Below are 27052 nucleotides of genomic sequence, written 5' to 3' on the forward strand. Positions count from 1 at the left end.
AGAGTCACCTAACCTGTTCTTTTTTAAAGAATGTTAACCATTTTCCAATGGACTCAAGATTCTTATGTCTATACCATTTTTCTTTCCCAGTTAGTTGTTCTTTCTGTACCCTAGAAATCCTAAACCACAAGCTGATATTCTTTAAATTTCACATTAAGTACATGTTCTGTCACTTGCCAAATGCATTTAAGAGTTCAATAGACGTGAGGCACAGTGGCTCACGCCTGTAATTCCAGCACTTTGGGAGGCCAAGGTGGGCAGATCACAGGGTCAGGAGTTCGAGACCAGCCTGTAGTGGGCACCTGTAGTCCCAGCTACTCAGGAGACTGAGACAGGAGAATTGCTTGAACCCGGGAGACAGAGGTTGTATTGAGCTGAGATTGCACCACTGCACTCAAGCCTGGGCAACAGAGCTAGACTCCGTCCCAAAAAAAAAAAAAAAAAAAAAAGATAGACTTCAGTAGAAATTGCCTTAGAAACCTGTGTCCTAGGGGGCAGGCTTCAATGAAGGGCTCCTAGATCTTTTGCACTACTTGCTGGCACAATGTTGGGCCCAACTGGGTAATAAGTGTCTGGCCATTAGACTTAAGGTCATCTAATCCTTAACTTAATAGATCCTGGGTGTTCTCTACAAATTTGCATAGAAACTAGCACTTACCTGGGAGATTTCTCTGCCAGCTGTCAAAGATGTAGTTCCATATTCAAGGGCGCAGTGTGAGGAAATAATGAAGCCACAGAAATCTTAAATGTGGCTAGGGAAAGGGCTGGGTGATGAAAGATTCTAGCTAACCAGCACACTGCAGCAAAATTAGTTTCCAGAAACACTGCATAACCTGAATACTGAATCAAGAGTAATTTGGCTTTTGGTTAAGATGGGCTTTGGCATTTTTTTTTTTTCGAGACAGAGTTTTTCTCTTGTTGCCCAGGCTGGAGTGCAATGATGCAAACTTGGCTCACCACAGCCTCCACCTCCCAGGTTCAAGCAATTCTCCTGCCTCAGCTTCCTGAGTACTGGGATTACCGGCATGCACCACCACGCCTGGCTAATTTTAAATTTTTAGTAGAGAAGGGGGGGTTTCTTTATGCTGAGGCTGGTCTTAAACTCCTGACTTCAGGTGATCCACCTGCCTCGGCCTCCTAAAGTGCTGGGATTACAGATGTGAGCCACCACGCCTGGCCGGCATGTTTTTTTTTAAACAAAGGAATAGTGTATCTGGAAATGTTGGAAAACTACATCAAAAAACTGAACCTTTAGTTGTAATAAAATCGGGATTTAGTGTTGCTTGATTTCAGTAATGTATGGGCATCTAGGTTACATAAAAAGAAATGTGAATAAAAGACCAGAATAAAATTTCTCTAGAAACATTGAGCCCTAAGATTAGATAGCTCATCTTGGAATAAACTATATAAAACTGCCAATAGGCAACTGCTTTTGTGCTACAAAAATGGCCATTTCACTTGGCTTAAATACATATTTCAGATCTTTGTCTTTTCTTTGTAATGAAGATGTAAAAGTTTTAGTTCACACTCTACTAGAGTAAAATTTCACTGGGGGTCTGTATTACAAACGTTAAAATAACCCAAAAAGTCAAAGTAAATTTGAGCTTTGGTACTCAGATAATCCTTTTCATAGTCTTATGTTAAAGAACTTATCTTTCCCAGGTATCAAACTCTAAGAAAACTGCCATAGTTACCACCTACTAGCAACTTAGTTTCCTTGCCCCATAACATTTGTTGGAGAACCTGCCCAGTTTCAGTGACATTTATATTCTTATTCTAAGTTGACCCAATTTTTCATTTATCTAAATGATTGCATTCCCTTCTAGAATTCAAGCCAAAGGACAGAACAATGTTAGTGTTCCTTATTCTATTGATTTACTCTTTTTTTTGAGACAAAGTCTTGCTGTGTCACCCCAGGCTGGAGTGCAGGCATGATCGTGGCTCACTGCAACCTCAGCCTCCCAGGTTCAAGCAATTCTCATGCCTCAGTCTCCCAAGGAGCTAGGACCATAAGCGGTTGGCACCATGCTTGGCCAATTTTTATATTTTTAGTAGAGAGGGGGTTTTGCCATGTTGGCCAGGCTGGTCTTCAACTGCTGAGTTCAAGTGATCTGCCTGCCTCAGCTTCCTAAACTGCTGGTATTACAGGCATGAGCCAGTGTGCTCAGCCCTGACTTACTCTTGAAGTCACGAATTTCAGTCCAGTGTCCCTCTGTCAAACTGGTTTTTAAATCTTTGACCACTCATATATGTCAGGATTTCTACTTAGTTAATGGCATATTATGAGGTGCAAACCATCTTATAAGCAAGGATTCATCATACACTTTTTCTTCTAAGTTTAATAGAGATCATTGATTCTAGTTTGCAATTCATCAAGATAAGGTGATAAGTTGAAGATTTTACCTTAGGTACTAAATAATTAAAATGGATAAAAATACACCAATATTATCAGGATTTAGTGAGGATCACTGAAGCTGAGTGGCTAGAATTTTAATTCTAAAAAAAAACCAACAGTGATTTATTTTTAACTAAAACGTAAACTTGAAAACAGTGTGCTAAAGTCACACATAATCCCATTCTTTACTATGAAGTGCAATCTTAGTTGTCCTTGAGTTAACTTGAATTGAGGTGTTTCTTCTTTTGACAATACCAACTTTTCTAGTTCTTTAGCAGGAGAGGTGATATTTTCCTGTCTTTTTTGATGAGGGGTTCAGGTATTACATTACTCCTCATTTCTTCCTTCAGAAGAGGATGGCCTTAGCACGCTGAAGATGAATTAAATCATCAGCACTCAAAGACCCGTTCTTGGCAGCATTATAGAAAACTTTGTCTTGTTCCATCCTTGAAAAAGCCTAAGAATGTCAAATAGAAAAGAAGTACAATTTTAAAAAGGTTTCCAACCTTTTAACAATCACCACTGATGATAAGCCACACATGCAAACTCCTTTAGATAGTTCAGTTACAGCTACTTTTTGTTTTTGTTTTTTTTTTTTGAGAAGGAGTCCCAGGCTGGAGTGCAATGGCACAATCTCGGCTCACTGCAACCTCCGCCTCCCAGGTTCAAGCAATTCTCTGCCTCAGCCTCCCAAGTAGCTGGGATTACAGGCACCTGCTAACATGCCCAGCTAATTTTCATATTTTTAGTAGTGACGGGGTTTAACCATCTTGACCAGGCTGATCTTGAACTCCTGACCTTTCATATTTTTAGTAGTGATGGGGTTTCACCATCTTAACCAGGCTGATCTTGAACTCCTGACCTCGTGATCCATCCACCTCAGCCCCCCAAAGTTCTGGAATTACAGACATGAGCCACCACGCCCGGCCCAGTTATAGCTACTTTGGCTGAGGTTTACACTGCCAAGTTCAGTCAACTCATTAAGGTAATCTCAGGGCTAGAATTAGATTGCTGGAGCAAAGGGGAACTTGTTTTATTAAGTTACTTAAAAATTGGGCTCCCAAAGATGTCACAGTATTGTGACAGGCTTCTAAGAGCAGTATCATGTTACCTGTGCACTTGTTCCTTAAACATAATGAATGTACACTTTTGCAAAAAGTTAGTTTATTAATCTATTCAAACTCTACCCAATCTACAGTAGTTATTATACACTCAAAGCAAATTTTAACGATGCAGGCATGTGCTGGATTGTATTGGAACATCAAAGAAGTCTAATGACTCAAGCATCAAAAGGCACTACTTCACTTGTACATTAATTATGATAGAAAATGTATTATTTTAAAATACTTCCAAGGTACCACAGAATGTGCCTATTTTAAATGTTCATCCTTGTCAGCTGTAAGTCTGCTGTGTACTTACCAAAAGTCACAAACCATAAATATTACTTTGTCTCATAAAAGTTATCATTTACAGTAAAATCCCATGTACTTCCCGCATCCAGTATTTGAGACACGCACAACTTATACAGTGTAAGTGCAGGTCTCTTGGCTTAGGCACTAATGCTGTGTCTAACAAACCCATGGGACTGACTGCACTGTGGTATATACAGTAGAAAATGACATAAATTCGCAAACTAAGTAATAAAAAATAGTCAAGAGTGGTAAGTGCATTATATATGTAGACATTGCTCAGAATACAATAACAAGAAATCATTTATATATGATTATTTGAAAGGGTAAAGGTTCAAAAGGGAAAGATTATAAATGAATTAAATTTGATTAAAATATTCTGAATTATTCTCACAAAAGAGAAGATAATATCTATAATTTTCAAATGATGTGGATCCTTGTAGAAACCACAAAAGATGCAGGAAGTAGAATGCCAAAAATGTAATAAGCTCTTCAGTATGTTAGTTAATTTTGAAGCTTTCCATTTTTCTAATCACTACTTAATATGACCTAGTCACAGATGTTGGCATTGGTGTTTGACTGAAAACCCACCTTAGTAACTTCGTAGCCTTACCTCCAGCTTCCCTGCTCTTTCTCTGTCAAGAAGATAAACTGGTGAATACAGGCCGTTGTTGTGTGCCAAGGTGTGAAGATCGAAGTAGAATCTGCTATAAACACTGCTAGTAATGTTGATATTATAATTAATTAGCTTCAAGAATTTCCTTTCCAACTCATTCCTGGGGAAGGAGAAACACAACAAAACCAACACAGGACAATGTTAGTTCAAAAACATTATTCTTGTGTAAGAAATGTGGTAAAGGCATCATGTGCTCTAGTTTATTAGAACACATGCAAGAACTCACACTGTACAGAACCCTATTGATCTAAGAAATACAAGAAAGCATGCAACTTTCCCAGTTCTCTTTGAAAACTTAGAAAAACAAAAACAACATGAATGTAAAAACTGGGTTAATAACTTGATTTTCTCACGTGCTTTCAAAGACATATTTGAATTTAATATGGAGAAAAACGACATAATCTTAAGAAACAAGTAAAGCCTTCAGCTTTTTCATTTCTTTGAAAACATGAAAGGATTCAATGGAGAAAACCCTTGTAAATACAAACATCCATGGTAAGGCCTTCGGTTGTTCCAGTTCCACATGAAGAACAGAACTCATTTCTGAAATAAAACCTGTGAATGTATAGAATGTGGAAATGCCTTCATTTATGTGATATTTACTCCAAGACCCATGATAACATACACTGTAGACAGACCTTACAAATATAAGAAAGCACACTAGATTTGAACCCTAGTAGATTACCAAATTCAGAAAAGTTTTCAGTTTTAACAATTTCTTCAACATTTATATGAAAATTTCCCCTACAGGAAAATCCTCTCAGTGTTCCAAAATTGGAGAGCCTGATGCAAACTGATTATGGCATAATCTTCAAAAATGTGCATAAGTAAATGTTATACTACTTATAAATATTTTGTTTCTCAGTGATTCTTCATTTGAAAGGGTCTCTGTCCTTACTTCCACTTCTTTTGCAAGAGAACACTGAGGTCAAAATTTTGTAGATACTCCTTAAACAATATTAAATGAATTTAATAGGCAGTGTTTTTCTGTTAAGTCAGTTAATAAAATTTTTCTCTGTTTATTTAAAAATATCACACTGAGCTACTAGAATAGCTCCAAATTCTTTTTTGAAACAAATACAGGCTATGCAGGTGGATTCCTACACTAATGTCCAAACAGGGCACAGCTGCTTGCAGTCCATTCTGGATCCAGCACCCCAAGTTTGGGATGAGGAGAAAGGGGACAGCCTTCTCTGCACTCATGCAGCTGACTCAGGTCTCATTCTTGAGGGTTCCATTGCACAACTCAGACTCCATGCTCACTCCCAAGGCACCGCAATAGTGATCAGATGACAGAAATGATGGATGCCATTTATTAGCTGTCACTATTATGGGGCAGGAATACTCTTTACACTTCAGGCAGTAGAAGGATCAAAGAGAAACACCTTGACTAGACTAAACCCATTTTATGACAAGCCTTTTGGTAGGGCGCTGGCCTTACACAGTGTTTCTCCTAAGTTGGAAATGAAACCCCAAGGTGCTCAGCACCTGTCACTCCTGGCCAGAACAGAGTGTGGGGATGAGTAGAATGCAGTGAGAGGGGAACAGGCTGGGAGCAGCCCTCTGCCAAGTGATTATTCAGCTGTCCCGGCAGAAGATTTTTGTTTGTTTGTTTGTTTTGAGACAGGGTCTTGCTCTGTCACTCAGGCTACAGTTCAGTGGCATGATCCTAGCCTTTCAAGTAGCTGGGACTACAGGTTCATGCCACCTAGCTGGGCTATCTTTTTTAAATACTCTTTGTAGAGACAGGGTCTCACCTGTTGCCCAGGCTGGTGTTAAACTCCTGTGATTAAGTGATACTCCCACCTTGGCCTCCCAAAGTGCTGGGATTACAGACATGAGCCACTGTGTCCAGCACTTTGTCAAATGTTTAAATAAATATAAAACTAGAGTAATCTTACCACTTTCATAGTAATCCCCATAAAGACTTAACTGTATAAAAACAATTAATACCTCAACAACATATTTGGTTTCTTGGTTTTAAAATTTTATCCATTGGCTAAGTCAACAAATGCTTGATGTTCTCTGGTATGGAAAGCAGTTAGGATATAAGCAGATAGGTGGTTTTCTCATTTGTTTAACTGAAAACCCCACTGAAACTACTTCTAACATTAGTTTCCTATTCATATAACCATAAGACTATAGGAATGTAAATCAGATAATGCTTTAATAATCAGCTAATCAGGAGTTAATTTACTATAGGAATATATGCACTTCATAATCTCTTATGTTTTTCCACAAGCATATTTTAAATGTGTAAAATATAGTATTTTATATAATTAACATGTTTATTAATAAAGGCTTAGTTATTGAGGAAAACCATTATGCCTACAGGATATGTATCTTCTTAGTTTTTTGTTGTTTTTTAAATGGCTAATAGCATACCCTTTACAGGCATAGCAAATTTTCTGAATAGGAGCTGCACAGTTTAACTTATATGTATGTATGTATATATGTATGTATGTGTGTGTGTGTGTGTACATATATATATATACACATATAAAATCCTCATAGCTTAGCTCCCACCTAAAAGTGAGAACATATGATATTTGGTTTTCCATTCTTGAGTTACTTCACTTAGAATAATGGCATCCAGCTCCAACCAAGTTGCTGTAAAGGCCATTATTTCATTCTGTTTTATGACTCAGCAGTATTCCATGGTGTATATATTCCACACTTTCTTTATCTGCCCATTCGTTGATGGGCATTCCATATTTTTGCAATTGCAAACTGTGCTGCTATCAACATGCATGTGCATGTGTCTTTTTCATACGACTTCTTTTGCTTCGGGTAGATACCTAGTGTGAGATTGCTGGATTGAATGGCAATACTGTTTTCCATAGTGGTTGTACTAGTTTACATTCCTATCAGCAGCGTAAGTGTTCCCTTTTCACCAAATCCATACCACCATGTACGATTTTTCAATTTTTAAATTATGGCCATTCTTGCAGGAGTAAGGTGGTATCACACTGTGGTTTTCATTTGCATTTCCCTGATAATTAGTGATGTTTCTGAAGGAAAATATATTCTAACAAGACAAACAGATGTTGAAAAGTTTTAAGAAAAATCTGATAAACACTAACTTTTAAATGGTTCAATTTACAGTCCAAAAGAGATCTTTACAATCAACAGCAGAGGGACAAGATAAATGTACATTACACACTTTGTTGCAATGTTTTACATTTTCTAAAAATCTGCAACATAGCTCCTGTTCAGAGCACAGATCAGGGTGCTTTTGCGTTCACAAACAGCATTGTGTAGAACTGCAGCTGGCTTCTGCCACCACTGCTTCTGGAGCTCACATCTGTGGAAACCTGAACATTTCTCTGTGTATTCTCTGACCTTGTAATTAGAACTAGAGCCCCACTGGATTAGCTGCAGGTTTTAGAACAATTTAGCTGCCATTATAGTGGAGCCAAGTGTTCATAATTACAAATTTTGCTCCCTTCAAGAAACCAGTTTACAGACTGATGACAGTAGTGATTAAGAGCACTTTAGCTTCTGCAACTTTCAAAGTACTTCTATTTGTTTCAAATTCATTTTCTGTTACATCCTTTGCTAAAATGGCTACTAGCAATATCACCGTGACAACTCAGTTTCTACTATTTAGCAAAGCAGTAATTTAGCAGCCATTTCAAAACCAACCGACCATCACTAGTGAGTCTCTTCTTAGTCACAAGAATCCTCAATTCACTGGTAAATATACAGTGTAGTAATTCTGAATGAAAGTCTTTTAAAATGTTTTTGGGGTATATTATAGGTGTATATATTTGTGTGGTATATAAAATATTTTGATGACTACAATGTGTAATAATCACATCAGGGTAAATGAAGTATCCATCATTCCTCAAGCATACCTTTGTTGTACAAATAATTCAAATTACACTCTTTTAGTTACTGTAAAATGTACAATTAAATAATTCTTGAGTGTTGTCACCCTGTTGTGCTATCAAATACTAGATTTTGTTTATTCTTTCTAACTATATGTGTGTACCTATTAACCATTACCCCCTACTCCTCATCCCCCATACTACTTTTACCAGCCTCTGCTAACAGTTCTCCTACTCTATATCTTCATGAGTTAAATTGTTTGAGGCCAGGCACAGTGGCTCACACCTGTAATCCCAGCACTTTGGGAGGCTGAGGCGGGTGGATCACGAGGTCAGGAGTTTGAGATCAGCCTGGCCAGCATGGTGAAACCCCATCACCACTAAAACTACAAAAATTATCCAGGCATGGTGGCATGAGCCTGTAATCCCAGCTACTCGGGAGGCAGAGGTAGAAGAATCGCTTGACCCCAGGAGGTGGAGGTTGCAGTGAGCCGACATAGCACCGCTGCACTCCAGCCTGGGTGACAGAGCAAGACTCCATCTCAAAAAACAAAACAAACAAAAGAAAACGGTCTTAATTTTTAGTTCCCACAAGTAAGTGAGAACACGTGAAGTTTGTTTTTCCGTGCCTGGCTTATTTCATTCAACATTTCCATCCATGTTCTTGCAAATAATAAGATCTCATTCTCTTTTACGGTTGAATAGTACTTCATTGTGTATATGTACCACATTTTCTTTAGCCACTCTTCTGTTGATGGACACTCGGAATGCTTCCAAATCTTGGCTGCTGTGAATAGTGCTGCAGTATACATGAGAGTGTAGGTATCTCTCTGATATACTGATTTCCTTTCTTTTGGGTATATACCCAGCAGTAGGATTGCTGGATCATACGGTAGCTCTATTTTTAGTTTTGAGGAACTCCAAACGTTTCTCCATAGTGGCTGTACTTAAATTACACTTCCACTGACCATGTATGAGGGTTACCTTTTCTCTGTATCCTCACCAGCGTTTGTTATTGGCTATCTTTAGAATAAAAGCCATTTTAAGTGGCGTGAGATGATCTCTCATTGTAATTTTGATTTGCATTTCTCTGAAGATCAATGATATTGATGTTGAGTGTCTTTTCATATACCTATCTGCTATTTGTATGCCTTTCTTAGTTTTGAAACAGGGTCTCACTTTGTCACTCAGGTTGGAGTGCAGTGGCACAATCACAGCTCACTGCAGCCTCAACCTCCCAGGCTCAGGTAACTTTTGCACCTAAGCCTCCCCGACAGCTGAAACCACAGGCACGTGTCATCATGCCTGGCTAATGTGTCCTCTTTTGAGAAATGCCTATTCAGATATTTTGCCCAGTTTAGAAATCATATTAGATTTTTTTCTATGGAGTTCTTTGAGCTTCTTAAATATTCTGGTAATTAATCCCTTGTCAGATAGTTTTCAAATATCTTCCCCCATTCTGTGTGTTGTCTCTTCACTTAGTTGATTGTTTCCTTTGTTGTGCAGAAGCTTTTTAACTTGATGTGACCTAATTTGCCCATTTTTGCTTTGGCTGCCTGTGCTTATGAAATATTCAAGAAATATTTGCTGAGTCCAGTATCCCAGAGAGTTTTCCCAATGTTTTATTTGTTTCATATTTCAGGACTTAGATTTAAATTTTTTTAATTTTTAATGTTTTAAAAAATAGAGACAGAATCTCACTGGTTTGCCCAGGCTGGTATTGAACTACTGGGCTCAAGCAATTCTTCTATCTCGGCCTTCCAAAGTGCTGGGATTACAGGCATAAGCCACCGCACCCAGTTGAGATTTAAATCTTTAATCCATTTTGATTTGATTTTTGTATAAGGTGAGAAATAGAGGTCTAGTTTCATTCCTCTGCATATGAATATCCAGTTTTCCCAGCACCACTTATTGACAAGACTGTCATTTCCCCATTGTATGTGCTTGGTACCTTCGTTGACAATGAGTTCACTGTAGATGTATAAACTGGTTTCTGGGTTTTCTATTCTGTTCCATTGGTTGATGTGTCTGTTTTTATGCCAGTGTCATGCTGTTCTGGTTACTATAGCTATAGAGTATAATTTGAAATCAGATAATGTGATTCCTCCAGTTTTGTTTGTTTTTTGCTCAGGGTAGCTTCGGATACTCTGAGTCTTTTGTAGTTACATATAAATTTTAGAATTCATTTTTTATTTCTATTTCCGTAAAGAATGTCATTTTTTTTTTTTTTTTTTGCAGACTTGTGGAGGTACCACATTGGTGGTCTGAGATCAGACCTGAAGGAATTCTCTGGGTTAGCAGACAGGGACTCACTTCTTCTCTTACTTTCCCACAAATGAAGTCTCTCTCTCTCTGTGCTAGGCTGCCTGGGGCTCAGAGAGGAGCAATGCAAGTACCCCTGTGGTCACCACCTCTGGGACAGCAGTAGGTCTGAAGCTGGCACAGCACTGTGGCAGGCCAAGGCCCACTGTAACACCTACCTGCTGCCACCTATTTCACTCAAGGCCCTGGGGCTCTACAATTAGCAGGTAGTGAAGCCAGCCAGGCTTCTGTCCTTCCCTTAAGTGCAGTAAGTTCTCCTGGTCCCTGGATGGGTTCAGAGGTGCTGTCTGGGAGCCAGGGCTGGAGTCATAAACCTTAGACATCTACCTGGTGTTCTGCTCTACCATGGCTGAGCTGGCACTGAATCCACCAGGCAAATCCATTCCCACTGTTCCCTCCCCTTTCCCCAGGCAGAGTAGTCTGTCCCCACGTATATCCTCAACACAGTCCCATGGGGATTACTGTCAGGTCACCACTGATTCTCACTCAATGCCCAAGTGCTCTCAGTCAACTTGTGGTGAATGCTGCCTGGCCTGAAACTCACTTTTCAGGGAAGTGGGCTCCCCTCTGGCCCAGGGTAGGTCCAGAGATGCCATCCAAGAGCCAAGGCCTGAATCGGGGACTCCAACAGTCCACTTGGTGCTCTTCTCCACTGTAGCTGAGCTGGTATCTAAGCTCAAGAAAAATCCTCTTAACTCTTCCCTCAGCTTTTCTCAAGCAGAGAGAGTCTCTCCTCACAGCCACCACAACTGGGAATGTGCTGGGTCACACCTGCAGCCAGCACATCTCTGAGTCTCACTCGAGGCCCATGGTATATACTACCTGGTCACCACTGATGATTCTTCAGGGCCCAAGGGCTCTTTCATCAGAAAGTGATGAATCCTGCCATTACTGAGTCCCTTTAAGGCAGCAAGTTCCCTTCTGGCCCAAGGTTTGTCTAGAGATGTTATCCTGAAGCTGGGACCTGAAATGGGGGTCTCATGACTCTGACCAGTGCCCTCTCCTACTGTGGCTGAGCTAGTATCCAAGTTGCAAGACAAAGTCCTCTTTCCTCCCCTCAAGCAGAAGAAAGAGGTCTCTGTCAGACCTGTGAGCTGCACTGTCTAGGGCTGGAGGCGGGGTGGGCAAGCACTCCCTAGCTGCCCCAGCTGCTGTCTCTGTAGGTCACATGCCCCTAAATACACTGGCTTCAAGGGCAGCACAGCAGTCCTTGTGGCCTAGACAGACTTTCAGGTTTATTAAGGACCCCAGAGTATTTTATCCCACAGTAGCCAGTAGCCTTTCATAACTCAAGTTCCAAACACTGGCATGAACAATTCCTCCCTGGCTAGGGCGAGTCTAAATGTTTCCTCCATGGGTGGGCATTGGATGAGTGCAGCCTTGTTTTGCTTTCTGCTATGACAAGGCAGTGCTGAATTTAGCGCAAAGTCCCACAGTTGCTGTGCTCTCCCTCCCCCAAGCATGTAGCCCCTCTTCTCACCACAGGTCCACTGCTGGGACATGGGGGAGGAATGGCATCAGCAATTCAAGACTGTCTTTTCTACACTATTCAGTGCTTCCTTCAGTGATATGAAGTTAAAACCAGGTACTACGAATGCTTACCTGATTTTTAGTTCCTATGCAGGTGCTTTTTTTATTTAGATAGTTCCTAAATTTGTTATTCCTGTGGGGAGCACAATTGGCAGAGACTGCTATTCAGCCATCAGGCTCCACCTCTGTGACGGCATACATTCTGAAAGACAGTCTTAACTGGAATAACAGGCAAATGTAAAAAAAAAAGAAAAGAAAAGAAAAACAAAAACCCAAAACCTCTTGCCACTGCCTGTCATGATCTTGATCTTCATATGGTGCTCAATGTCATCAAGAGGTATTCCTTCAGATTTCCCTAAATGTCACCCACAAAGCCATTTTTGCTGTCTAGTGGACACTGTGACAGCCTCTGCTGGAAATGCCTCCCTGGCTCACTTTGCCTACCAGCTCCAAGGCCCTTCCCTTTACAACAATCATGAGGCCAGACTGGAAGAAAGACCCCATGAAGCTTCTGTTTCAGCATCATGTTGGTGCCATCTGTGAGCAACCCCATGACTCAGCAAGATTTATTGCACTCTCACAGGTAACTCGGGGCCCCCAAAGTGCTGCTGTGGTTTTATGAGTGCCCAGGGAACCTCTTGAGTGTGGTGAGCACTGGGTGATGCTCCAGCAATGTTTCTCAGACTGCCTGAGGGGAACACTGGAACTTCTAACTCATCAGCGCAATTTCCAAACATATGTAACACTCCACTGGGATGGGACAGGGGCACAGGGATCTGTGGATATTCTGTATCTCAAGGTTTCTATAAAACAGAACTTCAGATAAAAGCAGGGGGAACACCAGCAAAGGCAAATTCACAATGTGTAACTCAGGGTGAAACTACACAGTTTTCACAGCCCAGACGCCTTAGACCTGTCACTGGCCAAATAATTATTTCAAAGGCCACACATGTGCTCCTTACAAAGAGACTGAACTTGCACACAGCTTTGAAAAAGCCATGAAGATATTTACTGTACTATTATGTTCTGGTAGTACACTGGTAAGATAATGCCAAAAATATTCACCAGAAAAATACTTTTCAATTTATGAGCAGATTATTAAAACATCAATTTACCAAGACCTACCAGCAAACAATGAAAAATATGAACTATCGTTCTAAAGCTGGATGGAAAAAGTATGTGGTGTTTATGTCCATTTTCATTATCTGCACAACGTAACCTTTAAAAATATTTCTTAGAGTGTTTAAGTTTATGGGAGCACATAAAGTACTGAAAAATGGTTAGAAAGTTCACAAAAACCATACAAACTCACATTTCTTCAACTGTAGTGTTCTCAAAGAGCTTGCAGTAGTCCTCATTCCACACAGCCATATCACTCCAAACCTTGGAGGCAAGAAGAATGGCTCCCAAGACAATCCTCTTCCAGTTAGTTGGACAAATGTCGATATTAGCATAACTTACAAGTCTTTCTATATAAATCTGCAAAACAGAGCACTGGCCTTTGATTTAGCTCAGTTTCAGTGCTGTGATAAGAATTCTTATGAATGACAGATTTCTTCTGGTTTTGACCAGAAAGTAAGTGTTTATGTTCTACAGAGATTTGCTTGATCAGGCCAGACAAGGGCCCATATCACAATTGTAGGTCAGATACTTCTGCTACCTACTCTGCCCATAGAAGTTCACAGCCCAATTTTGGTTACAAGAATGACCGTATATCTCAGCCAAGGGCATCACGAAGACAGGCAGTGTTGTCACCTTCACACTCATAAAAGATAGCAGACATACAAGCCCAGTGTGGATTAAAGTCATTCAATAAATCCTTAAGTGCCTACATATGTAATGTCTCACACAGAGCTGGTAGGTAGATGGGAATTTTACAAGTACGTCAAGCTTAAATATGTAAAACCCATGTAATAGCGAGCAAATGTTAACCTCCTTTTCACAAAAGCTCACCCTTCTGTGGCACTAGCTTTAAAAACTGCTGGTCAAGAGAGCCTCCCAGCAGCTGCTGTGTAGAGCAGCATGGCAGGAGCAGGTCTGTGGGGTTGTAAAACATTCCCCATATTCAGTTGCCCACTTGGTAAGAAACACATGTGTATAAAGGATGGTCCTTCTCACAGCCCCTATTTTGCACATCTTCATGATCCCTTCATAAAAATTTATTCTGTCTTACACCATCTGCAACTTAGACAATTCTGTTGGTTTTAAGGTGGAAACAGCTGCCAGTCTCTGTATCCCTGGGATTCCTCTACACCTGCCAGGCAGTTGGTGAGACAATCCTATGAATTACTTTACATCTATCAAACATCTGTCCTACAAAGAATTGGGCAAAGTGAATAGCTGAGTAAAGATTAAAGGTGAGCTGTGAGGTGTTGTGACTTCAGAGGGTGCTCTGCAGAACAGTATGTCTGTGAGCTACTTGAACTGTTTACATCGAAACAAAAGGAAAAAACTTTATATAAATAAGCAAGTTTATTTCTTGTCTGAAGGGTATCAGATTGCAGAACACTGCCAGATCTGATACTGATCTGAACACTGCCAAACTCAAGTATGTTTTCAAAAACAAATGGCTATTGAACATGACATTTTACAGATTCCGCTCCCTTTCTCCCAAACTCTGCACTCTCAAGTATTTCAAGAGTGAAACTCCCTCCCAGGGTTCAACTGCATAGGAATCAGAGACCTTTGAAACAACATGGCAAGCCCTCTACTTCCTGTCCCCTTTCCTGCTAAGCTGCTGACCTGCTGACACTCATCCATGCCACGTGCCCTTCTGGGTGACTTTGAGAATTCTTTATTCCCACCGATGCCAACTCTTCCCTCAGTGCAGTTGATCCCATCTCACTTTTGCAGCACACTGTTCCCACAATCACCTCTTTCTGAAGATTTTCTTCCTCTCTACCAGAAATTTCCTCCAAATTGTGTTTCCTTTGTCCCCATCCCACTCCCCACTCCTCTCCAACTGTGTCCTCTCACTGGTGCTCACCGCACCATACCCTCATACCAGCTCCTCATCTTCCATCTCTCCTTCAGCTACACTGCCTGCCCCTTTTGAGGCTCCTCTTGCCAACAGGCACTTGTCTCTTGTGTCTTCACGCTGACAAACTAAAGCTCTGCCATTTGCCATTTGCCTAGGTGTTGGGGCCAAATAGCTACATTTCAGTTCCCCTGCTCCAATCTGTGTGCAATGCCTCTTACATCTACCTTCACTGGTGGTCTGCATGGTTTGATGATGACCCACAGTCTATCACTGCTCACCTGCATTACCCTAGTTGCTTCTTAACCCTCTTCGCTGCCTCCACTCTGCCTCCCAACTATGGATTACTGTCCCCAAAGCAGCCAGCATAACCTCTTCATTTAGAACATGGCACTCCTCTGCTCAAGATCTCCCCACGAGCTTCCCATCAAACTGGAGTAAAACCTCAACTTCTTCCTACGGCCTACAAGCCAAAAGGCCCTGTGAGCTATGGTACTGCCTGAGGGGCCTCATCTCCACTGTTCCCCTCATTCTTCACTCTGACTATGCTCGTCACCTTGCTGTTTGTTCCTCAAACACACACGAAACGCATTTCTGTCTGTCCTGGCAATCATCCTGCTGCCTGTAATGTCAGCACTCTTTCCCGTCACTCCTTCAGTCAGGTCACTGTTCTAATGTCAGCTCTCTAGAGAGGCTCTTCCTCGTCTGTCTACCTAAAATAGCCCCCAATCACTCTGTATCCCTTTATCCTGCTTCCTCTTCCTGCTGTTTCATACACTTAAGTTCCATCTTCCTAGAATATAATAAGCTCATAAAAGCAAGAACTGTGTTCCACCTGTCCTCTCCTCTACCCCAGCACTTAGAAGAGCGGCACAGGGTCAGCATCCAGTGAGTGTTCACAAATCAGTCACTGCTTGGCAGCATTCAGCACTGTGACTACAGCTTCTCCTATCTTGAACTCTTTCTTCTTTTATTATCCTCTTCTGCTTTTCCTCTTCCCACTCTAGTAGCCACTCCTCTGGGGGCTTGTCCATTAAGTGATAATAGTCTTTACCGACCTATTTTCTGTCCATTTTATCTGTTTTTGAGACAGGGTCTCACTCAGTTGCTCAGGCTAGAGTGCAGCCTCCACCTCCTGGGCTCAAGTGATCTTCCTGCCTCAGCCTGCCATGTGCCTGGTGCCACAGGCATGTGCCATCATGTCCAGCTAATTTCTTATTTTTTTTTTTTTTTAGTAGAAATGGGTCTCACTTTATTGACCAGTCTGGTCTTGAACTCCTACACTTGAGCAATCCTCTCAACTTGGCCTCCCAAAGTGCTGGCATTACAGGCATGAGAAACCGTACCTGGCCTTACTTTTTGTTTTCTTAAGATGCAGGGTCTCGGCTGGGTGCGGTGGCTTACACCTGTAATCCCAGCACTTTGGGAGGCTGAGGTGGGTGGATCACGAGGTTAGGAGATCGAGACCATCCTGGCTAACATGGTGAAACCCTGTCTCTACTAAAAATACAAAAAATTAGCCAGGTGTTGTGGCGGGTGCCTCTAGTCCCAGCTACTCGGGAGGCTGAGGCAGGAGAATGGCGTAAACCTGGGAGGTGGAGCTTGCAGTGAGCCGAGATTGCGCCACTGCACACTCCAGCCTGGGTGACAGAGCGAGGGTCCCTCTCAAAAAAAAAAAAAAAAAAAATACAGGGTCTCATCATCTGGCCCAGGCTGGACTTAAACTGCTGGGCTCAAGTAATTCCCCCACCTCAGCCTCCCAAGTACCTACGACTAAAGGCATGAAACCACCATGCCTGGCTTGTCCAATTTCATTCTACACACTTTCTTGGTATTTAAACAGCTGCTGTTTCTCTTCATTCTGTAGCTCTACATCAGATTCATGCTCTAGTCCTGTATATCCAAATGACGACTAGACTCTGCTACTCTGCTCTCTCAAAGGCACACCAAGCTTAGCCTATGTACAAAACTCTCCCTTTTCCAATCCAGCTTTCCCTCCTGCATCACCTGTCTCTACATCTGGAAGCACCACTCCTGCTTCCCTCTAGCATGAGCTTAAGAGTTGCAAATGACTTGCAGCTCCTCGAGAAGGCCTGTATCTGGTCCAGTGCCCTTTGAGGGCTTTGATTCAAGTGCACAGCAGGAGCCTTCTCCCCTAGACTCTAACTGGTTGCTAAAGAAGTATTGACCTAAGTATTTTTTCATTCCTGGCCATGCAGTTGACTTTCCTCTATAGGTTTGTTGTGGGGAGGAGTAAGATTATTTTCAACAATTTGAACAGAATTTATTATTTAAAATGATAGGTTTACAAAAGGAATTTGTAGGAATAATGTAAATGTAATGACACAGCTATGGTTTGGTAGACCAACTGGAACCACATTCCTGGGCAACTTCATGAGCAGGCACAGGTGATCAGCAGGGATAGATAAACACACATCATCGAAGGAACAAAGAATTGAGGGCAGCAGCTGTCAATGACAACATGCATCAGAATTGCCTGGGGATATACCCTGGGACTCAGCTTAGACCTACACTGGCATCCTTTCCTGCCCATCAGCCAGATGGTTCTGTTACTGCTCCCCATTCCAAGCCCTCCACATGCCCTGGATGTGTGTGCACTGTGTGTGCATGTGTTTACTGATGTGTTGGGGGAGAAATCAGAAATCCCTTCTGCTGCCTTTAATAGCAATTGTTCTGTGATGAGAAAAGCAATTGTGACATTTTAAGCCATAATGATGATTCAACTAAAATGTATTTGCTTTCAAAAGTTTCTCTTAAAATTCTGAGGTAACTTCAGAAACCTACTGTATTAAAAAACAGGACAATACCACCCTGTTTATAAGAAGAATTTCTAAAGCTGCTTTATAAATAGAAAATATCTTACCAAACTTATGATTGCAAATTCAGCTGTTAGCCTCATGGCTTTAAACAGAGCATGAACAAATCTGAAAATCAATTTGTGTTCGGGATCATACTTAAAATATTCCTCCAAAACCTCTTTTCGCTGAAAGAAGAAAGGATGCAATGTAAGTATCCATTGAAGAAAAAACCTGAGGTGCTCTTAAGACAGCAGTGTTCACATTTGTGCCCATGTGTCACTTACGATAATTTTGATTGGTGAGATGTCTTTTAGTTTTTTACAATATGAACAGTAGGATCCTGAAATACCATAATGATTTAATACTCATCCACATTCACTTAAAAATTATATGAGCTTAAGCTCAGAAAATGTTTATATTCTTTTTTACCCTTTCCCTCACATAATTCCATCCAAATGTAAGCTACTAGTAGGCTTTAATGTCTTACTGACTGTATGTCATTCTTCTCTGCAATAAACTTTGAAAAAATATAGTTTCCTGTAACCATGAGGCTCTAAGCTTGTGCTGATAAATACAATAGTTACTAGCCACATGTGGCTATTATGTACCTAAGGAAGTACATTTTTAAATTTTTACACCATGTAAGTTGATATAAACTTAAAATTCTTTTTTTTGTTTGTTTGTTTGATTTTTTGAGACAGATTTTCGCTCTTGTTGCCCAGGCTGGAATGCAATGATGTGATCTTGCCGCACTGCAACCTCCGCCTCCTGGGTTCAGGCGATTCTTCTATCTCAGCCTCCCGAGTAGCTGGGATTACAGGCACATGCCACCATACCCGGCTAATTTTTATATTTTTAGTAGAGACAGGGTTTCATCATATTGGTCAGGCTGGTCTCAAACTCCTGACCTCCGGTGATCCGCCCGCCTCAGCCTCCCAAAGTGCTGTGATTATAAAGTTGTGAGCCACCACAACCAGCGAACTTAAATTATTTTTAACCCTCTTCATAAAAATCATGCTTCTTTGTTAAAAGTATTTACATATACTTATATTGCTTGATACTATTAACAATTATCTTTTAAAAAGATACGTTTTCTGTTATTTGGATAGTATATTTACTCACATTAGCTCACTAATTAAACATACCTGCAGATCAGTTCTTATTCCAGCATGTTCTTTTTACAACACTTTTAAAATAAGATGACTAGATGCCACATGAAATGGGGAACAAGACTTAAAGAAAGATGCCTTTGACTGCGGGCATGAAACAGATACAAATCTATGATGAAAATACAGACTCAGGCTGGGCGTGGTGGCTCACCCCTGTAATCTCAGCATTTTGGGAGGCCAAGGTGGGCGGATCATGAAGTCAGGAGATTGAGACCATCCTGGCTAACATGGTGAAACCCTGTCTCTACTAAAAATACAAAAAATTTGCTGGGCGTTGTGGCAGGCACCTGTAGTCCCAGTTACTCAGGAGGCTGAGGCAGGAGAATGGCATGAACCCAGAAGGCAGAGCTTGCAGTGAGCCGAGATCACGCCACTGCACTCCAGCCTGGGCAACAGAGTGAGACTCCGTCTCAAAAAAAAAAAAAAAGAAAGAAAATACAAACTCAATAAAAGTGACACTTACTGGGCTGGGTGTGGTGGCTCACGCCTGTAATCCCAGCACTTTGGGAGGCCGAGGTCAGGAATTCAAAACCAGTGTGGCTAACATGGTGAAACCCCATCTCTACTAAAAATACAAAATCAGCCGGGCGTGGTGGGCACCTGTAATCCAAGCTACCTGGGAGGCTGAGGCAGGAGAATCGCTTCAACTTGGGAAGCAGAGTTTCCAGTGAGCCAAGATGGCACCATTGCACTCCAGCCTGGGCAACAAGAGTGAAACTGCATCTCAAAAAAAAAAAAAAAAAGTGACACTTACTGTAAGTGGGTGTAACCGTTCATCAAATATGCCCAAAGATCTATCTGCATCTCTATAAAATAAGAATGTGTATTATTTCAAAAACTGTTAATATCTTAGTATAATATCTGCTTAGTAAAATAATGCCTCCTATGTGCCTATGTGCTTTGGTGTTTACTTCACCAAAACAAACAGTTTTTACAAATTCTCCTTGATACTGACTTGCAGAGGGTTTCCTGACCTCTTCTTCCTCAGCATAGCATGTCCTGTACTGTGAAGTCTTTTATACCATAACCAGTCAGAACTGCCTGTAAGTATTGACCCTCCCTAACAGGCAATGGCAATAAACCAAACACATTTTCACTCCTCTAACCACACAGTAAAACACAAGAACGTTTTACAAAGCAGTAGTGGTGGGCAATACTCTCTTTAGAACTTTAATAAATGTAAATGTGATTCAGATTTTCTAGCTTCCTTTAATTTAAACTACTAAAAATAATAAATACATCATGAGAATATACTACAGAGAACTAAAGAGAACCATCAGTTTCATTTAAAAATACAACTGGGCCAGTGCAGTGGCTCACACCTGTAAAATCCCAGCACTTTGGGAGGCCAAAACAGGCAGATCACTTGAGCTCCTTTAGGAGTTCAAGACCAGCCTGGGCAACATGACAAAACCCTGTCTCTACCAAAAATACAAAAAAATTATCCAGGCATGCTGACACACATCTGTGGTCCCAGCTACTCAGGAGCCTGAGGTGAGAGGATTGCTTGAGCTGAGATCATGCCAATGGACTCTAGCCAAGTGACAGAGTGAAACTCGGTCTAAAAAAAAGGCACAACTATCATTCTCAAAAGTAAATGAAGCTGTCACTCATTCACAAGGAAATGTGTCACTCATGTCACAAGGAAAATAAGTATTTGTTTCCAATGATAGAATTTAAGCTTCCCCAAGGACTTTGAAAAACTTGTTCCTTCCACTGTAAGCTTGACCGCTTCTCAATACTTAAGGACGTTTTAAAATAAGACTGGTGGTTAAATTAAAAAAGTGATTTTTGATACAATAAAACATAAACCAATATTTTCCAAATAACTAATGCATAATATTGTAAATGCAAGTATGTGGGGAAAGAACCATTTATTGTTCAAGAAAGATTGGTGAGTACTGAGAATACATTTGCTAATATGTAAAATGCCACTGTAACTAATTTAAGAAACTAGCACTTGTGAAGTTTTGATTTAGTATTAAAGAATACCCACAACTGTCTTAAAGCTTGAAAAATACACCTTTTACCAACTACATATTTGCATGAGGCTAGGTCATCTTATTGCTTCTTTAAAGCAAATTGCAAAGAAAGAGCTAGAGAATCCAGCTGTCTTCTGTTAAGCTCAACACTACAGACTATCAATAAAATACATGACACACTTTTTACTCAACTTTTTATCATAGAAAAGTTATATTTTCATTTAAAATTTTATGTTAACAATATTGTTCTCAAGGAATATTTTCTATTGTCACAACCTGGGTCATGGGTTACTACCGACATCTAGTTGGTAAAGGCCATGAATGTTGCTAAATTTTCCGTAATGCACAGGACAGTCTTCACAACAAAGCATTATCTAGCTCATAATATCAATAGTGTTAAGACTGTGAAATCTAAACTAAAAATAGATTTTGAAAAAACTCGTTTATATTTCTATCAGAGTAAATATCAATATAATCAATATAAAATCATACTCATTGGGATACTCAATCATTTAAGAATTAAAAAAGTCTCAAGGACCAAAGAAAACACAAATAATTTGCTTCAATATTTTAGTAGGCACAATACAGCTTATGATGTCTAGAGCTGTGATCTAACGCTGTGCTTAATATCATGCAAAGTAATTAGCCAGAATAACAAGACTAAAAAAGCTCACCTTTTCTTGATATGATAATATATCGCCAAGGTCACACTGTGGAAGGAAAAAATATTCATAAGAATAAATGTTATCATTTGTTAGGCTTGAAGACATCTTTTAAGAGGGGGGCAGAGGAAACTCTCCTAGCGGCTCTGAAATTCAAATCTTATAGTTCAGAACAGTACCATAAGGGCACTTTCTTATTTTCATTTCTTGGCTTTTAGCAAAAATATGAGAACCAAAATGCAAGGCAGTATGCTTTTAGAAGACATGTTTCTGTTGATGATTATAATATATAAATAACAACATATTTCCCTGTTATATGCTCTTCTACCCACAAAACCTTTCATGCCATGCAATTTATTTTATGCATTTATCTATTTTTTGACCCAGAGTCTCACTCTGTCGCCCAGACTGGAGTGCAGTGGTGCGATCTTGGCTCACCAAAACTTCCACTTCCCAGGTACAAGGGATCCTCATGCCTCAGCCTCCCAAGTAGCTGGAACTACAGGTTTGCACCACTATGTCCAGCTAATTTTTCTATTTTTAGCAGGGACAGGGTCTCACCATGATGGCCAGGTTGGTCTCAAACTCCTGGCCTCAAGTGATCCCCCTGCCTCAGAACTCCCAAAGTGCTGGGATTACAGGCATGAGCCACCACACACAGCTTCATGCAGTTTCCATCTATGTGTCCATATGTTTAAGCCATACAGTAGTGTTTTCTTTTTAAGATGTTAGGCCATGCATTTTAGTTTAGTTCACTATCTCCTACCACCCATTTTTAATTATTTCCCTAAAAATACATAATGAAAGTGCTTTATAACAAAATTATTTGAAATCACTTTTGTATAATTATTAAAAAATATATTAGTAAACATAAGCACACAGGAAATCAATGATAGGTACAGTGATCCTAAAATATGCAGTGCTGACAAGGCAGTATACCATGACACAGTGTAATATGAATGGCAGTTACCTTCAATTAGTTTAACTGAAATATTTATGAACAGATACACCTCTTCAGATACATGTAACTATATTCCTAAGTTACTCACAGATGCCGTGTATCACAAGAGGTTCTCTTACATAAGTTATGTGCTTCCATTTGCCCTCAGCATCTAGAATGAGACTCAAAATAACTGAGGGAAGGAAAATCTGAATTTTAATAATAGGTCTATACAATATTAGCACTTTTTAAAAAGCCTATAACATTAGCATTTAAGATGGATATGTCTATAGTGCTTCAAGTAGTTTTCATCTCTAAAATCATTTTAAAATCACAGAATTTGAAGTTACATGCTGGAAAGGACCAATGACCTTACATGACATTTAATCCAACACTCATTTTACAGATCAGGGAAACAAACCTTAAAACTGACTTGCCCAAGGTCCCACCAAATAGGAGCAGTTTCTCGTCCTAAACTCAAATTAAGCAGTGCTCTCAAACTTTGCTGTACATTAAAATCAACTGAGGAGCTTTAATAACTGCCTCATTTTCAACATGAGACTTTTTAATTTAATTAATTAGCATTGGGTAGGACTTTAGGCATTAGGGTTGTTGTTAAAAATTTCCCTGGTGACTTCAAAGTGCAGCAAAGTTTGGAGTGATTGAGTTGGGGTGAAAATCAGAATCTTCTGGGATGCTTTTCTTCACAAGAAGATGCCTCACATCCATTTCTATTTTCCTAAAGGGCTTCTCAGTGCCTAGAGACAGAGGGAAGGTTGAGGTGAGAAGATACAAATGTTTGCAGACATGTATTTTGAAAAAAAAACCTTGCAAAAGTGATCCCAATGAGTTCCATCTACCCCATTGACAACAGTGCACTATTAACCCATAATAAACATTTTTCAAAATCTTTTCTTGAAGTCAATTTGCCCTATTAATTTGCTCAATAAACCTTTATTTCACTAATAGTGAATATACCAAATGATAATTTCTCAAACTTGTTGATGGGAAATTAAAACTTACTTTACTTTCAAAAGTAGACTTCTAAAAATTAGAATAATGACGAAAAAAGCGTGAAATTTGTTTGAGCAAGATTAATGTTTAAAACTACTTTTAAATTGTATGCTAACACATCAAAACTTTTGAATTCAAGAAGCCAGGGATACATACCAGAGAGATTTTTTTTTTTTTTTTTTTCCTCAAGGATTTAGAGGCTTGGCTGAATACAGACATTTAGTGATTACTCAATAGGTCCCAAAGCTCAGGACTTGAGACAGAGTTTGAATCCAGTTTTCACTAAAACACAATTTCATCTCTACTACTGTGATAAGGGAGAGAGGAAGTGACATTATTATAAGTGTAAACTTGCCTCTTTGTTGTTGTAGTTATTGGTTTTAGAAATGGAGTTTTGCTCTCGTTGCCCAGGCTGGAGTGCAATGGCACAATCTCGGCTCACTGCAACCTCTGCCTCCTGGGTTCAAGCCATTTTCCTGCCTCAGCCTCCCAAGTAGCTGGAATTACAGATGCCTGCCATCACGCCCAGCTAATTTTTGTATTTTTAGTAGAGACAGGGTTTTGCCGTGTTAGCCAGGCTGGTCTCGAACTCCTGATCTCAGGTGATTGGCCTGCCTTGGCCTCCCGAAGTGCTGGGATTACAGGCATGAGCCACCATGCCTGGCTGCCATGTTTTTTTAAATTATACTTTAAGTTCTGGGATACATGTGCAGAACGTGAAGGTTTGTTATATATGTATACATGTGCCCTGGTGGTTTGCTGCACCCATCAACCCGGTATTTCTCCTAATGCTATCCCTCCCCTTGCCTCCCACTCCCCGACAGGCCCTGGGGTTTGATATTCCCCCTCCTGTGTCCATGTGCTCTCATTGTTCAACACCCACATATGAGCGAGAACATGCGGTGTTTGGTTTTCTGTTCCTGTGTTAGTTTGCTGAGAGTGATGGTTTCCAGCTTCATCCATGTCCCTGTAAAGGACATGAACTCATTCTTTCTTATGGCTGCATAGTATTCCATTGTGTATATGTGGCACATTTTCTTTATCCAGTCTATCATTGATGGGCATTTGGGTTGGTTCCAAGTCTTTGCTATTGTAAATAGTGCAACAAAAAACATACATGTGCATGCACCTTTATAGCAGAATGACTTAAAATCCTTTGGGTATATAGCCAGTAATGGGATTGCCGGGTCAAATGGTATTTCTGGTTCTAGATCCTTGAGGAATCGCCACACTGTCTCCACAATGGTTGAACTAATTTACATTCCCACCAGCAGTGTAAAAGCATTTCTATTTCTCCACATCCTCTCCAGCATCTGTTGTTTCCTGACTTTTTAATGCTCACCATTCTAACTGGCATGAGATGGTATCTCATTGTGGTTTTGATTTGCATTTCTCTAATGACCAGTGATAATGAGCTTTTTTTCATATGTTTGTTGGCCACATAAATGTCTTCTTTTGAGAAGTGTCTGTTCATATCCTTCACCCACTTTTTGATGGGTTTGTTTTTTTCTTGTAAATTTGTTTAAGTTCCTTGTAGACTCTGGATATTAGGCCTTTGTCAGAAGACATTAATATTCTAAATTAGGACTTTCCAAACTGTGTTCTAAAAATCAATACTCATAATCCAAGGAGGTGATAATGATGTACACTGGACAAACCCAGTGGAGCTTGTGGTGGTGTTGGTTGTTTTTCCTTTTAAAATAAACTTCATCTCAGGGTGCTCTCAAAGTGCATCTTTGTGACCCATGAGGTTCTCATGCACAATGGGAGAAAATCAAATGCAGATACACTGTGGTGCCAGAAGAGAAAAAGCTTTTTCTTCTTCCAAGACTAATGTCCAAAGTAGTACACATTGATTTAGGCCCGCAATGCACTGAAAAACTAATATTTCACAAAAATCATTCAATAAAGGGAACCTATCCTTCTCATTGCATTCAACATTGTCTTAAGGCATAAAGGCATCAAATAAATAGCTGCACTTTTTCTGGGATTGCTTATGTGCTGATTTTTCCTTCCACCATGACGTCTAAGATTAAAAGAGAAATTGATACTTAATATTTAGAATCTGGATATCAATATATACTTGACTCCAATTTCTTAAAACGATTGCTGAAGAGGACAACCAAATGGCTGAAATAATTTTTGAATAAGGGAGTCTATCCCTTGGCATTACAGTTGTACTCACGATTTTAGTGTCATTGTAAGATGAGGCTGGCTGACTGTGCTGTCATCAAGGAATATTGTCAAACATGAACTGTATTGTTGAGTAAAATGCTCAGTAGATACCTGAAAGGGAAGTGAAGTATAAGATAAACTTATCAAAGTATATTTTTTCATTGATTAAAATGTCAAATTTTTCAAAGCACTAGGATATTTCTTACACTCCATGAACTACCTGAGTGTGGTATCATGTGCACTCTATAGAAAACCCATCGGAGGCTCTTAACTTCCACAGAGGATGTTTGAGATACGGGTTATAAAAGGCTGCCCTTAATGTGGTACCTATCATCAAAACTAACAAGGATTTTATGAATTTCCTTTATAAATAATGAGAAAAGTTTAAAATAAGATTTTATTTTTTATAGTGACATAAAACAGCTGAGAATTTCTATTTCTGTTATTTATTTACTACAGTAAAATGTAATGTATTGAATAATATTGGTATAAGACCATTTTACTGCAATGAATACAAGACTAAGACTAACTCATTTACTAAGTTACTAATCCTAAATGTATTATTTCAGGCGATATTGTGACAAAACAAGTGTTTCAGATTCAGAGGCTCATGTACCAAGGCTGCTAGGCCACCAACAAGTGAGGAAGACATAGGTTTCTCTAGTCCTGTTTTCTTATGTGGAGGATAAAAAGAGTATCACCTAAATATTCTCTCACACCCTGAAAACAGATGACAACTTAAAAAATTTAACTTTCACTTCATGTTTAAATGAGATTGCCATGACATGACTCAAATGAGACCCTCATAGAATACTTTCCATTCATTTCAAAACTTGATTAATTTTATTCTATAAATCATTTGACCCGCACCTAGGCATTTTCCTGCTCTACCCCATTCTCTGTCTGGAATAATGCTTTTCTCCTTCCTTGTTTCAACAAGCTTGACTCCATCTACCCTCTTGGATCTCTTTGCCAGTAGCCTCACCAAAACATGATTTTTTGTACACTAACTGATTACAAGATACTAATTCTAGCAGAGTATTCACCTCATGAGAAAGTACGCCTCTCCATAAGAGTAAGGGAGAGCCCTAACTGTTCCTACCTCCAGCTGCTCAGCATAAAATTTTGAATAAATCAAAAAGTTCAAGTGTT

General features: G+C 39.9%; 1 protein-coding gene across 2 annotated transcripts in view; it reads right to left on the reverse strand.

Moving 5' to 3' along the window:
- Positions 1–2469: 2469 nt before the first annotated feature.
- The window catches only part of LOC129048433 (cyclin-Y-like protein 2), a 35389-nt gene continuing 10806 nt past the window's right edge, over positions 2470–27052 (reverse strand). Inside the window, exons 4-10 of one of the 2 annotated variants that reach the window (XM_054523238.2) lie at positions 25911–26011; positions 21784–21819; positions 19882–19933; positions 18024–18143; positions 13475–13641; positions 4418–4580; positions 2470–2852 (exon numbers count right to left, since the gene is read on the reverse strand). In XM_054523238.2, coding sequence (XP_054379213.1) covers positions 2742–2852; positions 4418–4580; positions 13475–13641; positions 18024–18143; positions 19882–19933; positions 21784–21819; positions 25911–26011 — 750 coding nt within the window. In that variant the 3' untranslated portion in view covers positions 2470–2741. The remainder of the gene's footprint in view (positions 2853–4417; positions 4581–13474; positions 13642–18023; positions 18144–19881; positions 19934–21783; positions 21820–25910; positions 26012–27052) is intronic. The other variant, XM_063727537.1, reaches the window with a different exon arrangement.

The sequence above is a fragment of the Pongo abelii genome, chromosome 8 (assembly GCF_028885655.2).
Source record: "Pongo abelii isolate AG06213 chromosome 8, NHGRI_mPonAbe1-v2.0_pri, whole genome shotgun sequence".
Lineage (NCBI taxonomy): Eukaryota > Metazoa > Chordata > Mammalia > Primates > Hominidae > Pongo > Pongo abelii.